This window comes from Pieris napi, chromosome 8 (genome assembly GCF_905475465.1).
Source record: "Pieris napi chromosome 8, ilPieNapi1.2, whole genome shotgun sequence".
Classification (NCBI taxonomy): Eukaryota; Metazoa; Arthropoda; class Insecta; order Lepidoptera; family Pieridae; genus Pieris; species Pieris napi.
The window spans coordinates 12,619,191-12,643,523 of record NC_062241.1 but is presented as its reverse complement, the minus strand read 5'-3'; the positions used below and the strand labels follow the sequence as shown (position 1 = coordinate 12,643,523).

Below are 24,333 nucleotides of genomic sequence, written 5' to 3'. Positions count from 1 at the left end.
ATAATAGCGAGAAGTTTACTGTATACGTATACATACATAACAAACGCAGGTTGCAATTTCCGCGTACTAGACTATCTAAAGTTAGTAAATCTTTTTTGGGATACTTTCCTTTAATAAACTGCCAGAGGCTCTTTTAACTCTGCCATTTAATAAATTTAAGAAATAAAGAAAAATTAAAGAAATGCTGTGTAAAAAGGCTTACTATAAAGTTAACTATTATCTAGGTGATAAAAAGGCCTGGGACTAGTCCCTAGACAGGCTATTTCTAATTAATCTGCGATTTTTTTGAAGACATTTAAATCTAAGCGTGCTGAGAATGTTTGCCTAGTATTAGTACAATTATAATAACTATACTCAACAAAAATCCCTCTAAAATCATTCGCGTTTTAAGTGAGCAAACATAGCTCATCCATAATGCCTCGGATAACAATATTCGTATGTAGGTCGGACGTCAGCTGAGCGATGTAGTTCGATAATACTGGTTTTTTTGATTGAATACGACAAAAGATTTTTAATTGAACGTTGATTGAAAGATAATGATCTATTAATTGATTAAAATATATATAGTAATACAATGTATATAAGCGTTTTAGTATATAAAATAACCGTAGCAGTTAAATGATTTATGGTTTCATAGAGGTATTCAGTTTATACTATGAGCTAAAATTTGATTGTAAATGGAAGTAACAATGTTTGCTTTTGCATAATTTAATTTGTTAACATTTTTTTATACATGTGTCTTCATTAAGACATTATGGAATATTACGATCTAGCCTAACTTAAGACTAATAAGTAATCTAAGTCTAACCTAATTTACTAAATAGGATTTTTAACACAATTGTGGAAGTGTCCAATAATACTACTTACAGTCTCTATTAATGGGGAGACACTCTGTTCTTGTGTTCTATTTTTTCACTCACTGTTTAGCACTTAATACTTATTTGTTAACTTTAATTAAAACTACGGTATCAAAATGTCTGAACCCAGCCAGCTGAGTTTCATCATCAGACGTTGCGGCAGAATGAAATCCCACCTCGACGGCTTTCTCGATTTTTTTCCGGACACCACCGCTATGTGGATTCCGCTACCCGTTGTGGTATTTCCAAACCTATACTTAGGGTCCTTCAAGTAAAGAGCGTACCAACTCTTAAAAGGCCAGCAACATACTCGCAAGCCTGAGATTGAGAGTGCCCATGACGTATCATTTAACATCGCAGCCTCTTGCCCGTTTGACCCCTGAAAAAAAGGAAATATGGATTTTAAAAAGATGCATTGTTGTTCTGAAGGAACTAGCGGAAATTGTCACCATGTGTCGCAGGAAATTATTGTGAGATCTTAGTAGTAATGGGTTCCTTCCGCTTCATTTCCTTCTAAAAAGCGACTGTTTATTTGTAATTAACAATCGGTAGTGTTTGAAATTGTTTTGTTTAAATAATTGCCATGGTTACGTAACACTAACTATAAAATAATACGTGTAAACTTCTTTAAAAAAAGTTTAATACAATATTTTAATATTAATTTATCTTTTTATTCACATGAAATGATCTTCGAAAAGATTGATGCATTATTCTCGCATTGTTTGGTTTCAGGATGGAGACGTGATAGAACTGTGTCAAGTCAGCGACATCAGATCTGGAGGAGTGCCAAAGGTAAAAGCCTCAGAACGCATACGTGCAGAGTAGGAACATGTTTATGTTTAAAACATTTTTAATTGGTAGACATTCTACATGAGTTGAAAGTGATTGAAGCACAAATTATAACTAATAATACATTGCATCATGAGCATACCTACACCTTCACACTTACCCTTACTTTTACACCGTCACACAACACAGCCAAATTAGGTACCACTTAGTTAAATGTATTAAATTATTTTTATTGTTTGTTCCCTTTTGTAAATTGTTGAACCTTTTTGTATGTAAATATTATGTATTCCATCTCTGGCTATATTTTTAGTGTAATTGTTTGTTACTTAATACAAACAAAGTAATTTAATACAAATAAAGAGCGGACCGTATCTCCCTCCTTCTGGTTTCTTCTATCTATATTGGCCATAGTCATTTTGTATGATGCTTTGATATTTTAAAAGAGTACCGAGAGTTTTTACGCCGGCTTTTTCTCTCTGCTTACACCCTATGTCTTTTTTGCCGATGAGTAGGGATGTCTACCGAGACAAATTTATTGTCGTAGAATAAGTGATACCTGTATCTTATATACCATAATAAACATATAGTATTTGTTATCTGTATTACGAAATAATAAATACAAAACCACAAAGGCGGCAGGCGTTATATTGTGTTAATTTGGCTAATTTAGGAACCCTAACTTACAAGCCTCCTGGATGAAGACTTTTTGGGAACACATTACCTCGAATATCTTACATCTATTACTTAATTACGTTAATAGATTAAAATCTTATCTTTGAGTATATTGGTACTAACAATAATTAATTATTTAGATAATGTAGGCTAACAAGCGAGATCTGTGATTGTTTGATGTTAAAATTCAGTTTGTATCGGATTTGAATTCGGATCTCTTATTTACTTTGCTCAACGATTGCAGGACACAAAATTGAACGACAAACTAACGACCAAACATGGAAACCAATTAGAGGAAAAATCGTTAACCATATGCAGTGGTACGGATTACATCAACATCAACTATCAACATGTAGTCTGTCCTGATGCAAATACTGCCAAGGTAAAGATTGATACATTCCTTCCATTTTGTTTCACAACTGAGCGTTTCTTAAGGCGGTTTTTGCAGCACACCACTATGTGAAACCAGCTGCTACTGAAATTGTTCCGAACCAATCCGACTTAGGGTCCGTCAAGAAAAGAGCGTACCAATTCTTAAAAGACCAGCAAAGAACTGGCGAGCCTTCTGGCAATGTGAGTGTCCATGGGCTATCACTTGACATCAGGTGAGCCTCTTGCCCGTTTGCCTCCTATTACATAAAAAAAAAGAAAGAAAGAGTACTTAAGTTAAGAGAATTTACTAGAAACCTATACCGGAAATTTAGAGAGAATTTTTTTTATGCTAAGTGATACCGACGCCCATGGACACTCACACTGCCAGAAGGCCCGCAAGTGCGTTGCCGGCCTTTCTAGAATTGGTACGCTCTTTTATTGAAGGACCCTAAGTCGAATTGGTTCGGAAATTCTTAAGTGGGCAGCTGGTTCCACATAGTGGTGGTGCGCGGCAGAAACTGCCTCAAGAATCATTCAGTTGTGGAACGACGGACGTCGAGGTGATACGCATGGTATTTTGTATCTTGCCTTGACGTGGATGATGAAACTCAACACTTTTGTCTCTTTTTTTTCAAATACATACAATGAGAAGAGACAGTTGAATACTTCAGTTAAAACGGTAGACATAGATTTATTCATTATGAATAAGGGTTTGTTAACGAAGATTGAATTGTATAAATGAGATGAAACGTCATTAATTAAATTTAAACACTCTTTATCAATTTACTAATCAACAAGTAGACCAGTATTTAACGGACCGTGTGAAGTTGAGGGTAAGAAAGGAGACTTAGCTCAAAGTATGGCTACTGTCATAATTCAATACGTTTTTGACATACGGAAGTCATACTTAGCGTTTAGTCTCGTTTATGAATTTACACCCTAAACTCTTATAGACTTTACAAATATTATTCCTGCGTCGGTATTCTGTAACTTTCAATGGCGATACGGATGCTTTTGTATGGAATTTCGGTGTATTTGGCGCGGTACAATATCTCGAAATTTCAGTCGGAATCGCTATCGAGAGTTATAGAGTAACAGGTGGTTTAAAATTTAAAAAAAATGTCAAGGTCTGGTTGGATGGCTTGAGAAAGATCACCCACAACGTGAAAGCCAACAACGTTTGCCCCATGACTTGTCTCAAGAAACAGTAAGTTTGGGACACTTGAGGCTCGCAAATAAATCAGAGTAAAGGACGGTGACGCAAAATTCATAGAGCTTTAATTAATAATAAAGATAACTCTCTAAACTAGTCTGTGTAGTTATTATGCAATAATAATTAGTAATTAAAATTTAATTTACCAAATTATGTTTTGCAAGCAATAAATAAATACTTATTTTTATTGTGAATATCTTAAATAAATCTTATGCCGAATAACACAGAAAATTATGTTAATGATAGGTTTTAGAACTGAATAGGAATTTTTAAGAAATAAGAAATACAGTAAGTACATTTTCGAGTACCCCTTAACAATTAAATTGCCCCCCTTTGGGGCGTGTACCCCACGTTGGGAAACACTGGCTTAAACAATTATACTTATAAAAAAAAGTGTGGTAGAAAATCCGCATTCATTATTATATCTCAAATCTACTAGTTTCGAATATAATTAGCGCGTTACGATGAATAACTTTTAAAGCTACCGTTCCTTTACTCTGGAAAGCTTTCGCATGGCCTAAACTTGTTACTAATTATTTAAATAAGCTTATTGTCTAACGCCTTTGTGTTTCAAAACTTTGCATGTTTTTAACAGTTAACCAATGCTTTGTTAAAAGCAAAATAGAGAAAATATTTGAATAGATTCCTGGAAATTAAAATACATTTTACGAAAAGTGCTTTGCTAACGTGTCAAATAATCCACATAAAGTTGCTTTTCGATGGCTTCAAGTTTTTCAGATCATAGCATCAGTTTTATCCAGTGTTGGTTAACTGTTTATTTTATTTTTTATCTGACCTTTGTATAATGTATGAGATGGTAATCAACGTTTACACAGATGGTGGTTTTAAAATTCAAATAGAGCTGGATTTGAAAGTTTAAAAACCCAAATTTATCGTTGAATTTCAACGTGACGAATATCAAGCGTATATTTAAAGAGGGAAAATGTGGTTACGAAATTAATTTTAGAAAAACATATATAATAAACTTGAAATTAGCAGTGCGACTCTCCCTGAGGCCGTAGGTTCGATCCCCGGGTGTGCACCGATGGAGTTTCTATCCATGTGCGCATTTAACATTCGCTCGTACGGTAAAGGAAAACATCATGAGAAAACCGGCTTGCCTTAGACACAAAAAGTCGACTACGTGTGTCAGGTACTGGCCTATTAGATTGCCAAATGATCATGAAACAGATACATCCACCTGAGACCCAGACCTAAAAAGGATGTATTATTTTTTATTTATATAAAATAAACTTTTTTATAACTCATTTTTTAAATAAAACTCCTACAAATTATACCGAACATATCGTTCTTTTTACTATAATAATTCTAAAACAACAAATTAAAAACGCAATAAATGTTTCATATGAAAATTACCTTTATTAATTTAAAAGGTTTTATATCACATATGTTCTTCGCCAGTCCATGTATTGTAAATTAAAACAAAAATACAATTTCCTTATTCAATGAAAATCGCGCATCGCTCATACAACTTTTAAATTGAATTTAGACTTTCAAACGCTAGATATATTATACAAGGGTCATTGCATGTCTTTGTTAAGGTGTGGAAAGAAGGGTTGCGGCACATCACTCACAATAACAAAATTAACAATGTCTGTCCGAGGACGAGTCTTATGAAGCAGTAAGTATATTATATTGTGTGCGCTGCTAGAAATATTGACGTCTTTCGAAACGGGTTGCCGATATAAAAAGTGGTCAAAGCACTCATACAAATACAATCAGTATAATCACATTATGTGGCTACAGGTGTATTGTCTATAAATATATCCCCTTTCAAACAACTCTCATCTAGAAGCACGCTGGAGTTTCACCCCTTTGTTGTTGACATCCCCAGGTGACGCACTGCACGATTTGGTTCGTTTATTATAAAAACAGCAAAGATGTGTAACTCCTTGCCTCCTTCCATATTTCCTAGACAGTTTAATATGAGTTCATTTAAGCGGCGGTTAAATAGGCATCTCCTGGACAGGCGTGCCCTCAACATCACTTAACATCGGGTGGGATTGTGGTCGGAAGTCTGCCCAGTTCTGTATATTATTTTTTGAGGTGAAACTTCTTTAGGCGTAAGAGAGTATTTTTTTTTAATAATAATAATATTAGCGTCACGTCAGCTTTTTTGTCGAAGTAAAGGGAGAGAGCGATTGAGACCGATTAAGAGAGAGTGAGAAGGGCGAATTTCTTTATAGATATTCTATTTTTAAAATTTGTAAAGAGAATTTATGAAATATTAGTATTTATATTTTATGCAAAATAATTTATTGAAATCTCAAATAACGAATAGTAAATAAAAATGCCACGTTTTTTTTATTATCAAAGAAATAAATTAAAAAAATAAAATTTCTGACATATCTTCCTTTTTCCCTCCCTCTAAGTCTCGGAAACCTAAGTTGATTTGTATAAATACGAGCAAGACTTAAAAATTACTTTCCGAAAGAAGTTTCACTTCTATCATGTGTACTTTGTACGCACTTTTTTTTAAATTCTGATAGTTTTGATCCGAAGGAAAATATTTCAAAATGAATACGAGGATACGCAAAAATTAAGCGTTTAATATATTGACAAAATATGTAGAAATACGGTAATAAGGGAAAAAGATTTTCCTGTTTGTGTAACAATATTTACGAAAATGTTTAAAATTAGATGAAAGTAAATTGAAGTAAAACAATTGTTTCGCAAATTGGGGATTTCTCTTTGTAAATGGCTCTTTGTTACCTTGATTAAATTTTGGTAGACAAAAATATAGGTATACATTTACTTTTCACCTTTTATGGTTTAAGATGTAGACGAAGAGATAAACATAGATTATAGAGCGGAGTTTGTTATTTTAATAATTCTGGGATGTAGGTAGTAGATAACATTTTTGGCGTTTTTGAAGTGAAACTTCTTTATCGGGGTTGGGAAAAATTTAGTGTAACATTTTTTCGTTACGCGTCACATTTTTCCGTTACGCGCCATCTTTTTCTTGTCCCTACCACGGTTGATCCGAAGAGATTCGAAGCCATTAGTAACAAAAATATATAATAACGATAACAATGATAGTAATACTAATAATTCTATTACAATTAATGAAATTCTGTAATAATCTTAGTACTACATAGTAGTACAGTAAGAAGTTAAAATGAAATAATTGTATTTGTATTCATGTCTATGATAATAAAAGCCTTTTGTTAAACTTTCTCTAATTTAACTTTATTTAACCAATTTCTGTAAAGTTGCATATAGTAGATCATTTTTCGAAAAATAAGGTCATAAAGAAGTTTCACTTCTTACGTGTGTACACCTAGTACACGCACACATTTTTTTTTGTCTACTCGTTTTTTTGTTACTAGATGTGAAAATAATCAATTCTACTTGGGGCCATATAAAAATAAAGTATCAATTTGTAAAAGTCGGGCAACGTACTTACTTGTGATCCTCTAGTAATGTGATTGTTTATGGGCGTCGGTATTACGTAATAAAACGTGAGCCTTTTGCTGTGTTCTCTGACACTATTTTCATTTTTCATCATAATCAAATCAATCGACAATTTTTTGTATAAAAAATCTTAATATTATTAATAAAACTTGTAAACCGTTATATTGATAATCAAATAACTGAATTTTTTCGTTCTGACTTCTGTCACAAGGCATTTTATCCTCGGGCGTATCTAATATACGTTATTTATGTTATCCTGTAGTCTTCAAATAATAAGGTACAATGATTTTGTTTCGGATCAAAGCAATCTGTGCTTTACTATACACATATAACATGTTTATCTCATCCATAAAAGCTAAATCAGTCTATGTAATATTGTAATAAGCTCATATGAAAGTCTCTTTCTGACAATTTGTGTTAAGGCTAATAAAAAGAGATGGACACGTTAGTGCTTTAAATTAAGAAAGATTTCGTTTTTATTTGTGTCCAAATGCACAAAAGGACATTTTTATATGGTTGTCTTTTTATATTTATTTTATCTTTTAAATATTCTAATACTATGGTGCATGTTTAGTTCATTAGTATAAAAGCCAATATATAATGTATGTATAAATGTTATTACGTCTGCTGCGTTTATATTAAAATTCCACCCCCGTATCTATATGATTAAATTACCTTGAAAATTCTAGTTGGATGCGTCTAAGTTTCCTCACGGATCCCAAAGGCAAGGTGCCAGTTAAGGTGGTCGCGCGAACATTCGCTTCAGGGAAAACGGAAAAGCTGGTTTACCAATGTCTCTCGGAACTCGGACTTCCTTCTGGGAAAAATGAGGCTATGGAAAGAGAAGCATTCACATTTGATAAGTTCTACGCCCTGTATCATAAGATCTGCCCCAGAAATGATATTGAAGAATTGTTTAGGACTATGTAAGTATTATTTTGTATATAACAAATTATTAGTCCGTCTGCACGATACATGCGAAACTGCTCCTTTGAATCGGTAATTGGGCCTGTGGTTAGAGATTTCGTATAATATCTCGATTTCCAGTCAAAATTATTTTACAGGAACTGGTAAAACATATCAACGAAACATACGCAGAAATGCCCTGCGCCTGTTCATTAAAAGTTACATTTTTTCCTCCATTATCAGTACAGATATTTTATTTAATGATGTGCAAAATTGAATGAAGTTATGCATTCTCGATGCGCAGTGGATAATAAATTTACATGAACACCTAGACTACACTTTGTCTAGCTATATTTTTATTAGTATAAAATAACTTACAGTTAAATATATTTTTCGAAGACAATTTTTTATTTGTACGGAAGTTTACTCATTAGTAAAAGCTAAACACAAGCATTAAGAAGTTTTAATAAAAGTATATTCCGACTTCGGGGATTTTAAAATCGGTTTTGAAATAATATCAAAAAGTTGATAGGTCGGATGTTTAAATGACTTACTATTCTTTTGGGTAGACTGCTTTTTAGTGCTCAGGACGGGAACATACGATTCATCAAAACGAACCTATTGCTAAAGAGCTCATACGAAAATTTACAGAACTCAAGGCAAATCGGACCGTATCAATTTGGAACAATTTGTCAACTTCCTGAATGAGAAGCAGCGTGACCCGAGACTCAATGAAATTCTTTACCCACTGTACGAAGACAAGCGAGCAGTGGAAATTATCGAAACTTATGAACAGAATGACGAAGCAAAAGCTGCCAGTGAGTTGTACAATTTATTTTATTATCTCTCACATATTTGTACTCTTTGGTGAGAAAGTTTGATGTGTATTTAAATGCAAATAGGATAATTTTAACGGATAAACGCGCATATAAATCTATAACGTCAAGTTACATAAACAATGTATTGTACCTAATGTACGTATTGTATATGTATACAAAGCGTTTTGAACGCAGTTTTTACCGCGCACCACTTATATGTGAACACTCTGCCCACGAATTTAAGAACCAATTCAATCCGAACCATTCAAGAAAAGAGCGTACTAATGCTTAGTAGGCTGGCAACGTAAGAGCCCTCTGGCATTGAGAAGGTCTCACTCAATTCTTAAAAGTCCGGCAATGAACTTGCGAGCCTTCTGGCAATGTGAGTGTCCATGGGCGGCGGTATCACTTAACATCAGGTGAGCCTCCTGCCCGTTTGCCTCCTGTTACATAAAAAAAGATAACTTTGTTCGTACATAAATCACGTTTAATACATATTTCCAGAGTGCCTTACAAAAGACGGTCTCATCCGATACCTTATGTCGGATGAGAACGCTCCAGTGTTCCTCGACCGTCTGGACTTCTACATGGAAATGGACCAGCCTCTATCCCACTATTACATTAATTCATCCCATAACACGTATTTATCTGGTCGTCAGTTTGGTGGAAAGAGTTCTGTTGAAATGTATAGACAGGTTTTGCTGGCTGGATGTCGGTAAGTTACCTTCTTCTTATACTTTAGGCCAAAACCGATACTCTCTAATCATGTGCATTTATTTCTTTTTCACATCGTGTCCTTTATTTAATCTAAACTTCAGAAAACTAAGAATACAGTTAAATAAAAAAAAACTAAATTGCCTACTTCATCATATAATTTTAGTCATCCTCCAAACGAATATTTGGGTCATCCTCAAAAACCTCTTGCAGATGCGTCGAACTCGACTGCTGGGACGGCAAAGGTGAAGACGAGGAGCCAATAATAACTCACGGAATGGCCATGTGCACTGACATTTTATTCAAAGACGTGATTTACGCTTTGAGGGACACAGCTTTTGTGACGTCAGACTATCCCGTGATCCTATCCTTTGAGAACCACTGCTGTAAGGCCCAGCAGTACAAGTTAGCCAAGTACTGCGATGAAATTCTTGGAGATCTGCTTATGAAGGAGCCGCTGCCTGATTATCCGGTTAGTAAGAGGAATTTTAATTTTAGGAAACTTAATTAGCTTAACCTGCCTGTAAATTATGTATAATAATCAAATTTCGCCTTTTTAAAGAAATTATTTATGTGTCTCTTTTCATCACAGCATAAACAGAAAGAGACGGAAAAGTTTGAGAGAGACTAAGAGAGAAGCGCCTAAATTCATTCGCCTACCTGCCTCATTTTAAATATCTCTTATCAAAGCAATTGCATTCTCTATCTCCTACCTCTACGTAACCCTGTGATTGTCTTAATAATCTTTATATTTTTTTAAGACAAGATGGCGGATATTAATTGTTTTGTGTTTCATGTTTTATGTAAAATACAATGTTGGCTTAATAAAACAGTTACTGGCGTAAACTGAATTTATGATAAGTTATATTATTATTTGTAATAAAATTACTTTAATTATTTTTGAATGGATATTTAAGTCTGTATCAATTAAACAATTATTTTTGTTAATTTTTTTTTTCGTATGCACTTCTCTGTTTATCTCTTAAAATGGTTTACCTGGAAGAGATAATATCCTCGCTTATAAGCAATAAGGCCGCACGTTGCGAAGTCGCACCTTGATGGCTGGAAGTCTTCCACGTTCCGCTTCACAAGACATTTTCTTTTGCGAACAAGTGAACTATGGACTAGTGGGGGTCTTCCCTGGGAGATACAACCTCCAACTGTTTAAGCAAGACCATACTACTCTTAAAAAGGCTGGCAACGCACCCGCTAAAATGGGTATCCATGTGTCGCTGACTACTCTTTAAGGGCGTTGTCACGTTTTCATTTAAGTTTTTGCCGTGTTTTGTGTTTATTGTTTTTCTACGAGTACAAGTTGATGGCATACACAAGTTGAGTGGTTTTTTTGAAATCCTTATTTCAGTTGGAGCCAGGAATGCCTCTTCCTCCACCGTGCCTTTTGAAAAAGAAGATAATGATAAAGAACAAGCGGTTAAAGCAAGAAGTCGAGAAACAGGAGTTGGAGCTGTTCAGGCAGGGACAGTTCGTGATTGAAGACGAGGTTAAAGAGGACGCATCGGCTGTTGTTCTTCCAGAAGACAAGAAGGTAATTTTTTACAGCACTCAAGACGAGGTAGTGGCTTGAGATACGAATTAGAATATGGACCTAAGACGTTTATATTAAAGCTGGGTCATAATTATTGGAATCCGCAATTTTTTAGTCCAATTCCAGCAAACTGGGTCATTCTATCAAACCCTAAATCGATTCCTGAATTAAAATCAAATTATAATTATGAGATTCTTGGTTAAGCTGCTCCTGTGTTAAATATACGATATTAATCGTTTTTAAATTCTAAATTATTCATTGTAATGGTTCGTAACTGTCTGTGGTGGTTGGCTTATTCTATTTTCATCCCCTATAGCCCGAGGAAATAGTCGTGGAGGCAGCCGCGGCAGGGGACGACGCCCCTCCGCCGGTGCAATACACGGGCTCCACCACCAACGTTCACCCCTGGCTGTCTTCCATGGTCAACTACGCGCAGCCCATCAAGTTCATCTCCTTTGAGGAGGCCGAGAGTAAGTAATAATTGTTCTATTCAATGTCGCTTATCTTAAAAAAATCTAAATCACCTGCATCGTGAGCATACACACACCCTCACTTTCACACCATCACACAACACAGCCGAATTATTATTTTGAATTAATGAATTAAACTAGAATTAATAATTTATTATTTATTAAAGGTATTACGTATTTAATTTTTATTGATTATTTTTTTGTAAATATTTGAACCATTTTGTATACATTATGTATTCCATCTTTGGCGATATGTTTAGTAAAATAGTTTTTTTGTTGTATATAATTTGTTAGCTGTAGGATTACGAAATATATAAAAAATATGTTTAAAAACAGTTTAATCATTATAACTAAGATTGTGATATAAAATGCGTTTGAAACCAGTTATTTTTCTTGTCCATAATACCATTACGCTTAATTAACCTTGCTCCATACCCCATTGAGAGGTTACGGCAAAAGTTTAGCTCTAGTTCAATGCTACCTACATTAAACTAATTAATAATAAACAGAGCGAAACATCCACCACAACATGTCTTCCTTCGCCGAAACAACGGGAATGAACTACCTCAAGAGTCAGGCCATTGACTTCGTCAACTACAACAAACGTCAGATGTCTCGAATTTACCCCAAGGGGACCAGAGCTGATTCGTCTAACTATATGCCTCAGGTAACATTTTTATATATGTATATATATATATATATATAACAGGGGGTAAGAAGTTCACCTGATGTTAAGCGATACCGCCCATGGACACTTACATTGCGATACTCGTGAGTGCGTTACCGGCCTTTAAACGCTCGTATTGAGTCGAATTGGTTTGGAGATACTTCAGTGAAAATATAACATTGTTTAGCTATATAATAAATAACTTAAAACATTGATATGAATCTCTAACCGTCAACGGCACCTCATCATCTCCATTTGGTGATGATGGAGCGGTAGATGCGTAGGTCCTTCTCCAAGGGACAATTAAACTTTACATATTGTTTGTTATGTTACTATACTTCTGTTTAACTTAATAAATTAATCAGCTTTCAGGGAAGAAGTTATTAATAATTGAAAGAATATGTAAAAACAATAAAATACAAATCCTGATTACAATATATATGTCACCGTAAAATTGTAAAAACCGTTAGATTGTAATCTATCTCGCGAGATTGTAAACTGTCGAAAGATTGTGAACCTCAACGAACTGCTTACAATTTATTCGGTAGTTATATGAAATTGTTGGGAAGTAAAATTAATATGTAATTGACCAAAGAAGTTTGAATGATAACTAAGTTAGTGTAGTACAATCTACCGAATACCGATAACCGATAGATTACAATCTAACGGTGTTTACAATTTTACGTTAACATATACACATGAAATTTTTAATAAAATAGCTTTATGAAACATTCCATCTCATTTTAAAAGCTATACACAAATCTCTTTAAGCAAGAGATACTCGATTACCAAATTTAATTTTTTTCCAGGTATTCTGGAACGCGGGCTGCCAAATGGTGTCCCTGAACTTCCAGACCTCCGACCTTCCGATGCAGCTGAACCAGGGCAAGTTTGAATACAACGGGAATTGCGGGTACCTTCTAAAGCCGGACTTCATGCGTCGGGCGGATAAGAGCTTCGACCCCTTCGCCGATGCACCCGTCGACGGAGTCATTGCTGCTCAGTGTGCTGTACAGGTAATATTCGTACACATCGGTTAAGTTCGTTTTTAGTTTTTATCATTTAGGGGTTTCGACAGGGGACCGATCGGGGACCTTAAAGCTTGCTTTTCTTTCACAACGGGTAATCAGTTAAAAAAAAAATTCAATTTCTAGTCATGAATCTAGAGTATTCTAGATATTTCAGGTTTCATAGTTGTAAAATATGTCCAATAACAGGTCTACGTTATAATAAGCAATATTGTGAAGTACATAAACAAAGCTTTTAAAATGAGAGATACAGCCTAAAATCTCTATTTTCGGCAGTCTTGCTCTTACTCGCATTTTTTTTTATTTTACCCTAATTAATTACACCACATCTATTCTTTGAAACGTTCATCCATCTTTACAGAAAATCCACACTTAAAATTTTATACATACTCTCATAGAGTATATATGTTAACGTAAAATTGTAAAAACCGTTAGATTGTAATCTATCGGATATCGGTTATCGGTATTCGGTAGATTGTACTACACTAACTTAGTTATCATTCAAACTTCTTTGGTCAATTACAGATTAATTTTACTTCCCAACAATTTCATATAACTACCGAATAATAATACGTTAAATTGCAAGCAGTATGTTGAGTTGACAATCTTTCGACAGTTTACAATCTCGCGAGATAGATTACAATCTAACGGTTTTTACAATTTTACGGTGACATATATATTCGAGGAGCTCCAATTGGCTAATATCTCTCTTTGTCTTAATGCTTTTTCTCTCAATCTTCTTTAACAACTTTTTTAAGCTCGTCAGCCCAGCGTGCAAGAGAGCGTACTCTCTTTCTTTTCCCTGGTGGCCCTTTCCACCTTGTCACCCTCTTTGTCCATCTGCCATTGTTCATGCGAGCTCCTTTATAGATTACTACTTCTGACATACTGACATAAAGTTTATTATGACTATTAATAATTTAATTATTCTTAATTGTATTTTAACATTTGCATGCTAATTGTGGTTTTTTGTAATTCAGTCATCTTAAAGCTTTCTTTAAAAAAAGAATGTATTAGTTATGTAAAATAGCAATTCATAAAACTTAATATATAAAATAATAATTCATAAAAACTTCATATATTATTAATATATACCTACTAAATAATTAAAAATAAATGTCGATTTTAGTTCTGTGTCCTTGAGAATAGTCGAAAATGTTTGCAGGTGATAGCGGGTCAATTTTTGTCAGACAAAAAAGTGGGTACTTACGTAGAAGTTGACATGTACGGTCTACCCACCGACACCATTCGTAAAGAGTTCCGGACACGAATGGTGCCCGCTAACGGATTGAACCCTGTCTATAACGAGGAACCATTTTTATTCAGAAAGGTAAGTTTATCAACTTAAATCTAGATCTCAACAAGTTATACGAGTAGTAAGACATATTAAGTATTAAAAGCAAGAACCTAAGGCGGAAGTCACAACTTTTGTTTTTTTTTTAAATGTATTTAAGTGAAGAATTATCGGTGTGATATAAATAAATATTATTAACAATGCTTACGCCAAACTCCGTGAATGTAACTATTATTAGGAATTAAACCCTGTTTTCTAGCTCCATCAAGCTGGAACCCGCTTTAGAAAAAACTTGATTTTTCTAAATTTACTTTTATCTACAAACGATGCTAGTGAATGTAGTAAACTTTATTTTTTTGTAGTATCATTAATTGCGCCGAAAAAATAATTAATACCGCGCAAAGCAGGAAATATTACAAATAATTCAATAAAAAACTTTGAAACGGGTGCTAAATTGTTTGTAGTTTATTGTAGTGACAAAAAAAATTTTTTTTTACCCCACTTTATTAAAAACTACGGAATAAATGCTAAAATAACGGAACTATGCAAAAAAAAAGACACCGACTCAAAAACTATAAACGATGCTCATAAATGTAGTATACTTTATTTTTTTGTAGTATCATTAATTGCGCCGAAAAAATAATTAATACCGCGCAAAGCAGGAAATATTACAAATAATTCAATAAAAAACTTTGAAACGGATGCTAAATTGTTTGTAGTTTATTGTAGTGACAAAAAAAAATTTTTTTTACCCCACTTTATTAAAAACTACGGAATAAATGCTAAAATAACGGAACTATGCAAAAAAAAAGACAACTACTCAAAAACTATAAACGATGCTCATAAATGTAGTATACTTTATTTTTTTGTAGTATCATTAATTGCGCCGAAAAAATAATTAATACCGCGCAAAGCAGGAAATATTACAAATAATTCAATAAAAAACTTTGAAACGGGTGCTAAATTGTTTGTAGTTTATTGTAGTGACAAAAAAAATTTTTTTTTACCCCACTTTATTAAAAACTACGGAATAAATGCTAAAATAACGGAACTATGCAAAAAAAAAGACACCGACTCAAAAACTATAAACGATGCTCATAAATGTAGTATACTTTATTTTTTTGTAGTATCATTAATTGCGCCGAAAAAATAATTAATACCGCGCAAAGCAGGAAATATTACAAATAATTCAATAAAAAACTTTGAAACGGATGCTAAATTGTTTGTAGTTTATTGTAGTGACAAAAAAAAATTTTTTTTACCCCACTTTATTAAAAACTACGGAATAAATGCTAAAATAACGGAACTATGCAAAAAAAAAGACAACTACTCAAAAACTATAAACGATGCTCATAAATGTAGTATACTTTATTTTTTTGTAGTATCATTAATTGCGCCGAAAAAATAATTAATACCGCGCAAAGCAGGAAATATTACAAATAATTCAATAAAAAACTTTGAAACGGGTGCTTAATTGTTTGTAGTTTATTGTAGTGACAAAAAAAATTTTTTTTTACCCCACTTTATTAAAAACTATGGAATGAATGCTAAAATAACGGAACTATGCAAAAAAAAAGACACCGACTCAAAAACTATAAACGATGCTCATAAATGTAGTATACTTTATTTTTTTGTAGTATCATTAATTGCGCCGAAAAAATAATTAATACCGCGCAAAGCAGGAAATATTACAAATAATTCAATAAAAAACTTTGAAACGGGTGCTAAATTGTTTGTAGTTTATTGTAGTGACAAAAAAAAAAATTTTTTACCCCACTTTATTAAAAACTACGGAATAAATGCTAAAATAACGGAACTATGCAAAAAAAAAGACAACGACTCAAAAACTATAAACGATGCTCATAAATGTAGTATACTTAATTTTTTTGTAGTATCATTAATTGCGCCGAAAAAATAATTAATACCGCGCAAAGCAGGAAATATTACAAATAATTCAATAAAAAACTTTGAAACGGGTGCTAAATTGTTTGTAGTTTATTGTAGTGACAAAAAAATATTTTTTTTACCCCACTTTATTAAAAACTACGGCATAAATGCTAAAATAACGGAACTATGCAAGAAAAAGACAACGACTCAAAAACTATAAACGATGCTCATAAATGTAGTATACTTAATTTTTTTGTAGTATCATTAATTGCGCCGAAAAAATAATTAATACCGCGCAAAGCAGGAAATATTACAAATAATTCAATAAAAAACTTTGAAACGGGTGCTAAATTGTTTGTAGTTTATTGTAGTGACAAAAAAAAATTTTTTTTACCCCACTTTATTAAAAACTACGGAATAAATGCTAAAATAACGGAACTATGCAAAAAAAAAGACACCGACTCAAAAACTATAAACGATGCTCATAAATGTAGTATACTTTATTTTTTTGTAGTATCATTAATTGCGCCGAAAAAATAATTAATACCGCGCAAAGCAGGAAATATTACAAATAATTCAATAAAAAACTTTGAAACGGGTGCTAAATTGTTTGTAGTTTATTGTAGTGACAAAAAAAATTTTTTTTTACCCCACTCTATTAAAAACTACGGAATAAATGCTAAAATAACGGAACTATGCAAAAAAAAGACACCGACTCAAAAACTATAAACGATGCTCATAAATGTAGTATACTTTATTTTTTTGTAGTATCATTAATTGCGCCGAAAAAATAATTAATACCGCGCAAAGCAGGAAATATTACAAATAATTCGATAAAAAACTTCAAAACAGGTGCTAAATTGATTGTAGTGACCAAAAAATGTGGTGTAGCATTTATTCCGTAGTTTTTAATAAAGTGGGGTAAAAAAAATTTTTTTTGTCACTACAATAAACTACAAACAATTTAGCACCCGTTTCAAAGTTTTTTATTGAATTATTTGTAATATTTCCTGCTTTGCGCGGTATTAATTATTTTTTCGGCGCAATTAATGATACTACAAAAAAATAAAGTTTACTACATTCACTAGCATCGTTTGTAGATAAAAGTAAATTTAGAAAAATCAAGTTTTTTCTAAAGCGGGTTCCAGCTTGATGGAGCTCTGTTTTCTTTGTACGTCATATTCAGGAGGCTGTGAATATTTATACAAATATACCAGAAGACGTAATTAGATATTATGTAGCCTCACTGTAAAAAAATATAATTTAAGAATTGAAAATAATATGTAATCTTGTTATTAAAAAACCAGGCCAACCGATGGTCTGGGCATCAGATGGTGATCAGCCTCCAGTTACTTACAATTATTTTGACTTTTTGGGTTATACGGTTATCTATCCGGCTATATACTGCAGGCCATCCGGTTTCCTCACGACGTTTTTCCTTTGTTTTTTTTTCTTTCAAAACTTCCTCCTTTGGGTCTACCTACGATCTCAGGCATGAGAGTAGCACGCTGATCCGCTAGGCAAACACTGCTACAAATCTTCTTAATGGTTGATAGTTATTTCGATTAACATTTGACCAGGTCGTACTCCCGGACTTGGCTGTTCTGCGTTTCGGGGTGTACGATGAGAATGGCAAACTTTTGGGCCAACGTATCCTGCCTTTGGACGGTCTCCAGGCGGGATATCGCCACATCTCCCTCAGAACTGAAGCCAACTTCCCAATGTCATTGCCTATGCTGTTCTGTAACATTGAGCTAAAGATTTACGTACCTGATGGCTTTGAAGGTAATCGAAAATCACTAGTAAGCTTACTTAATTTCAAAGTAAAAGTTATTGTAAAAGTTAGGTTAAAGATCCCAATAACATAAAAAAAATACATTTTAGTGGTGATTCCACGATATATAAGTTTTCGTACCATGTATGGGTTTCGCCCAAAATGACGTCATTAAGGTTGTTAATGCCTAGTAGTCCAGACTCATAAGTAAATTCACTATTAAAGTTACTGATCTAATATCGTATCGAGTTTTATATGTTTAAAATTGGAGTTACAAATCTGCATAACACTTTCCGTTACACAGAAAGTTGTTTGAAATGTCTGCTGTATAATTGTGATAATTGAACGCGTTTTAAGCCAGAAAAAGTGTAAATTATTAACAAAAATCTATATTAGATTTCATGGCGGCTCTGTCCGATCCGCGTGCTTTCATGGGAGCGGCGAAGGAGAGAACAGACAATATGAAGGCCATGGGCATAGAGGAGAGTGGGCCAGAGAAGAAACCGGAGCCTGAACAGAAGAAAGAAGGTCAGTTTTTATTTCAAATATCTAACATAATGTTCAAAACTGTAGATTAAAAGTTATAATGCCAGATTTGGCCTCTCTTTTTGACACATTTAAAGGTAGTAAGTATTTCAATTGCACACTGTCGCAAAATCTAGAAAAAATATTATGTCGGTAACAACTTTTGATAGGCCTTCTATAGCGTCACTCAAACTTAAAACTAGTATCAATCCTTAGTAGTTGTAAGCTAATTGTTAAAAGATTTCTACCAGATTTTTCAATGTGACAATGATCAATACCTACAGTGTCTTCAGATACGTCTTAAAATAGAAGTAGACTAATTGAAACCACCCAGTGACTCTTTATACCTAAAAGTTACCATTATGTGGTGTAAAGTACTGGAAAGTCGAAAATAATATTAAAAATAATGCGTAATTCAATCCCCGCCCCGCATCGTAACGTTTTACAAAAGAAAAAAAAATCGTTACGTAATATTTCAACGCTCCCTTATCTATCGCGGAATATTTTAAAAGAATATCCATAGCGCTAAATCACCTGCATCATGAGCACACCCCACATACACCCTCAGTCCATACCCTCACATTTACAATATCGGACAACGCAGCCGAATTAGGTATTACTTAGTTAAATGTATTTAATAATTTTTAACTTTCGTAAATGACTGAAAGTTTTTGCTTATATTACGTATTCCATCTTTGGCCAGTTGTTATATTTATGTTAGCTATAGGATTACGAAATAAATTATTAAAACTTATAAAATGTTTTAAATATAAGATGATTTACAACTTTTTCTTGTAAGTTGCTAAACTTCCGTTCATATCTGTTTATGAAACACGAATGTGAACTCGTCAAGGTAAGCGCAAAGTCAGGTTAATTTATTTATATACGCAAACCCCACAAATAGCTCTCATTTACGAACGCCTGGACTTCAGATTATCTGCGAATTATATTTGTATAATAGTCGGGCACAAAGCATGCGATTAGCGATTACTTTAAAGTTCTATTCCAAACTTTTGAAGCCAAAATTTTGTCTTGTTCAGAGAAGATTCTTCTTCTTATCGTGCCATCTCCTTGCGAAGAATCATCATGAAGGATTATGAAGGCGATCATCATGGCTAGTTTAATTTTGGATCCCGCGCTTCTAAACAATGACTTGGTGCTTTGAACAAACCATTGTCTTAAGTTTTTCAACCAAGACGTGCGTGCGCAGATTTTTACACTGTCACTTATGTTCGTAACGTTCATGCTGCTTGCGTTAGATTGTCTTCAGGTTGTAATAAAAAGATGCATGGTCATGATTTAAGCAGTTACACCGATTCAATTATAATGAAGTAGACCCTCTTGGGTCGTGGGGTTCAACTGCACAGGCGCTAATTAAAGATTTGTTGGCGCCTGGTAGATAGTACCGTTGACCCAAGAGCTGGTGTTTTCCTCACTCAAGGAATATGTATAGCAATACAGCGAGGAAATGCTGCCAGTATTAAAGGTTTATTGCCACAGGGACCAAACTTTTTACACTTGTTTTAATTTTTTGTTTATGACTTTTTAATAATTACTATGTAGGTTGTGAATATTGTAAATACTGTATATTTGTGTGTTGGAAATAAATGTCTATATAGGTAGGTATATATTTTAAAATAATATAATGAATAAAATGATGATTTTTTAGCCATGTTTGAAGATTTAAAGTTTAATATTATGTGTATATTACGTTAGTTATTCTCTTTGTACTTGTCTACCTAATACGTGGAATCCCCATCAAAGATGCCATTGTTAAAAGTACTACCTATAATAAATCTCTACCCGCTATCTCCTGCAATTTAAAAATAATATTTAATATACGTTTCCAAGATTCATTTCCTATGCGTAGTCCGTGGGTTGCAGTTCACTACACCACCGGTTTCAGTTTATTCACTTGTTAGTGTAATGTTAGTGAAGTGTACTAAATATGAATTGGCGAAATTGTAAAGGTATTTTTTTTATCTACATAAATTTTATCGATGTCCACTCTATTTCAATTATAGGATTGATATCTGAATTGTTTTAATAATTAATAGTAAATTTTTATTCATAGCAAACTTTAATAACAATTTTATTATAATTATCATATCCACTATAAATATTCAATAATAATTCAATTTGCATATTCAAATCTTTTTCGCTTACTTTGCGTAGTTCGGACAATGAGATGACAGTGTAAAGTGGTAAACAAAAAGAATCATGTGTGTATATAAATAAACAAGTTCTATAATCTACTTTAATTAAAATAAAACTTATAATTTAATTACAAATGTGACAGTTCGATGCAGTGCACGTTTGTTTTCTTACAAGTCTAGATTATATCTATATTCTAACTTGACACCGTGGAACCCCTGGTTCGGAATTCTTTTATTTTGGAATTACATTCACAGATATACTCTAAACATATATGTAAAACAATTGTTTTGAAAACTCTTTCGTTTTCATCGGAAGATAAAATTAATTATAACTTTTATTGCAATGGATGATTTTATTTAGGTTACCCGGCGGTGGCGAACATCTTGTCATTGAACTAGTTTTATTAGCTATTTGGGTACGTTGCGCAGAGCTGCATATTTGACACCGTCATTTTATAGTAGGTACTTTTAGAGCTTTAAGGCAAGTCAGCACGTGATCGGATGTAACTATTTAATTATCCTCAATGTTTAACCACAATGAAACGCAATAAAAATTACTTGTGAATAATTAAAATTTAAGACAGCATAATACAGAAATCATTGTACGATTAAGGCATTTCATATTTTTTTTAAATTACTACAAATACTCAATGATGTAAATATAACGGCTATCGATGGTGGATGGTGTCTATTCTAGATTTGTGCACAAGCTAAACTAAATTAAATGCATACTGGAAATCCCTTAATTGCCACGAATTAATAAAAAGTTTATTTGATATGGGAATATTACGCAATTTAGTCAAATAAAGGCATTTTAAATCAATTGTTTACAAAATTGTAACATTCTACATCAGATAAATATGGCAATATTAAAAAAATAACAATGATTTGGAATAAGAACATTTTTAAAGAAGGGGATAGAAAATATTCGGACGTAAAATATTAAACAATCCCGAAAATTTTACAGAACCGCTGGTATTCGAGCCAATAACAGTAGAGTCCCTCCAACAAGACAAGGGCTTCCTCAAGACCAGCAAGAAGCAGCAGAAAGACTTGGAGGCGATGAGAAAGCGACACGCCAAGGAGAAGATGCTTTTACAGAAACAGCAGTGTGCTGCTATTGAGAAGATGATTAAGGGAAAGAAGTAAGGGTTTTCGATAAAAGAAATAATCATTAACACAATTTTATATAGATTCTTAAAGCAAACATACGTGTAAAGTTCTGTAAGGACAACTTTTTGTCTCTTTTATTGACAATTTTCTAACAAATATTGTTCAGTTGGTAATATGGTATCCTGTTAAGAAACACTTATCCTACTAATATTACAAACGCAAAAGTTGGTAAGTATGGAAGGATGTTTGTTACTCTTTCACGTAAAAACTACAGAATGGATTTTAATGAACTATACAATAATATGTATAGCTTATAATAATATACATCATATAACACATAGGCTACCATTTATAACGATATTGTGTGAATTGTCCAAAATAACAAGTAAGTAGGAAAACATCAACCATTTGCGAGCTATTCTGGCGTACGCTGCCAAAATTGTGGCGAGCGTTGCTGAGAGGCCACAACAGCTAACCGTGAGGAGTATTCGATAAAGCTGCATTTGATTGCTAAGCTACTCGAAATACTAATCCAGCGCAGACGAAGTGGCGGGGGCACCGGCTAGTTATATAAATATGATTTCTAACGAAAATTTGTCCATTTTTGATGCCTGTCAAAGCAAGTCTTATTCCAAGATAAATTAGTCTAAATGAACAATTCCTCGTTAATCTATCCAGTAAAGAGCAGCTGACGAACGACACGACCTTTCGCACGCTCGTGACGGACCAGTCCAACGCGTGGAGCGAGCTGGTCTCCCGCCACCGCAGAGAGGAATGCGCAGCCGCCAGGACCAGGCTGGACGATCAGCGGGAGCTGCTCAAGAAGATGATGGAGCAGACGCAGCTGGCGCAGATGAAGCAGCTCGAGGCGAAGCATGAGAGGTATCAAAGTTCTTTTTACTTCTTAAACATTTTATTCTGAATATTTTTGTTATGAAAGATTCAAAGAAACTATCTTTTTTAGTCATATTTTAGTACCAGTTACTAAATATGGTTAATTTACGCTCAATATAAAAAAAATATTCAGAGAGAACTTATGGAGGCATAGTATTTTTGTGATATACTCATGAAAATGTACATTGAAAATCATAATACTACTAGCGGACCGACCGACGTTGTCCTGCATGATAATTCAAGTGATTTGGATACTAAACAAAGTATGAAAGTACCGACTGCAGCGCCATACAAAAACAAACATAAACGCATACAAAAAAATTCATTCAAATCGGTCCAGCCGGAGGAGTTTAGTGATATACACACGTACAGTAGAATTATAAAGATAAAGATACACTAAAGTCAAACTCACTCAGTAATCTTGACCTTGTTTCAAAATCCCTTCAAACAAATAAGTTACTTTAAAAATATAATATAAATACAAATTTTCAGGGAACTAAAAGAAATGAACACTCGTCAAGCAAAGATCAGCGTCGAGACGAGTAAGGAAGTGGCCAACGATAAGACCTTGAAGACTAAACAGGAGAAGGACAGAAGACTGAGGGAGAAGAAGCAGAACAACATCAAGAAGTTTATGGACGAGAAGAAGGTGATTTCATTTATTAATTTTTATCCTAAGTTTGATATTGATGGAGTTGAATAACATTTCAGTATGACGATCTATTAAACACAAAAACACGTGTGTATGTGTGTCATTTCACTCTGATATTAATTTAAATCTGGTATATTCCAACTTTGGAATTGATTAGGTTTCTTTAATATCGGTTCAGTAGTTTTGAAGATTTGGTTATCCGCGCATTTCGATAAAACATGATATACTTAACTATGTACATAGTTACAGGTATTTAAGTAAATTCTTTTAAATTACTTTTTGTACTATAGTGATTATTATTATTGTTTTTTCACATTTAAAAATATAAGGAATGTCGAAATTTATATTCTAGTCAGTAAATAATTATCCATTTCGCTGTTATGACTAGTCGCATATTGATTTGAAATATCGACAATGAAATACAAACTAATATTCCTTCCAGACTCAAACAATAAAGCAAAATCGCGAGAAAGAGAAGCTGAAGGTGACACACGACAAGCAGGTGGAAGAACTGGGGAAGGACATAGATAACGTCAGTATTTATGATGACT

The 24,333-nt window shown here is 33.5% G+C and overlaps 1 protein-coding gene across 3 annotated transcripts in view; it reads left to right on the top strand.

The window, feature by feature from the left end:
- Positions 1–24,333, top strand: part of LOC125052055 (1-phosphatidylinositol 4,5-bisphosphate phosphodiesterase) — a 51,819-nt gene that overhangs the window by 26,290 nt on the left and 1,196 nt on the right. For 2 of the 3 annotated variants that reach the window (XM_047652708.1, XM_047652710.1), the window contains exons 4-21: positions 1,590–1,649; positions 2,563–2,700; positions 5,466–5,545; positions 8,028–8,264; positions 8,896–9,062; positions 9,567–9,777; positions 9,990–10,248; positions 11,140–11,322; positions 11,639–11,792; positions 12,302–12,459; positions 13,269–13,475; positions 14,653–14,817; positions 18,249–18,453; positions 18,839–18,970; positions 22,091–22,268; positions 22,915–23,118; positions 23,623–23,779; positions 24,225–24,314. In XM_047652708.1, coding sequence (XP_047508664.1) covers positions 1,590–1,649; positions 2,563–2,700; positions 5,466–5,545; positions 8,028–8,264; positions 8,896–9,062; positions 9,567–9,777; positions 9,990–10,248; positions 11,140–11,322; positions 11,639–11,792; positions 12,302–12,459; positions 13,269–13,475; positions 14,653–14,817; positions 18,249–18,453; positions 18,839–18,970; positions 22,091–22,268; positions 22,915–23,118; positions 23,623–23,779; positions 24,225–24,314 — 2,985 coding nt within the window. Of the gene's footprint in view, positions 1–1,589; positions 1,650–2,562; positions 2,701–3,817; positions 3,898–5,465; positions 5,546–8,027; positions 8,265–8,895; positions 9,063–9,566; positions 9,778–9,989; positions 10,249–11,139; positions 11,323–11,638; positions 11,793–12,301; positions 12,460–13,268; positions 13,476–14,652; positions 14,818–18,248; positions 18,454–18,838; positions 18,971–22,090; positions 22,269–22,914; positions 23,119–23,622; positions 23,780–24,224; positions 24,315–24,333 lie in introns of all 3 variants that reach the window. The other variant, XM_047652709.1, reaches the window with a different exon arrangement.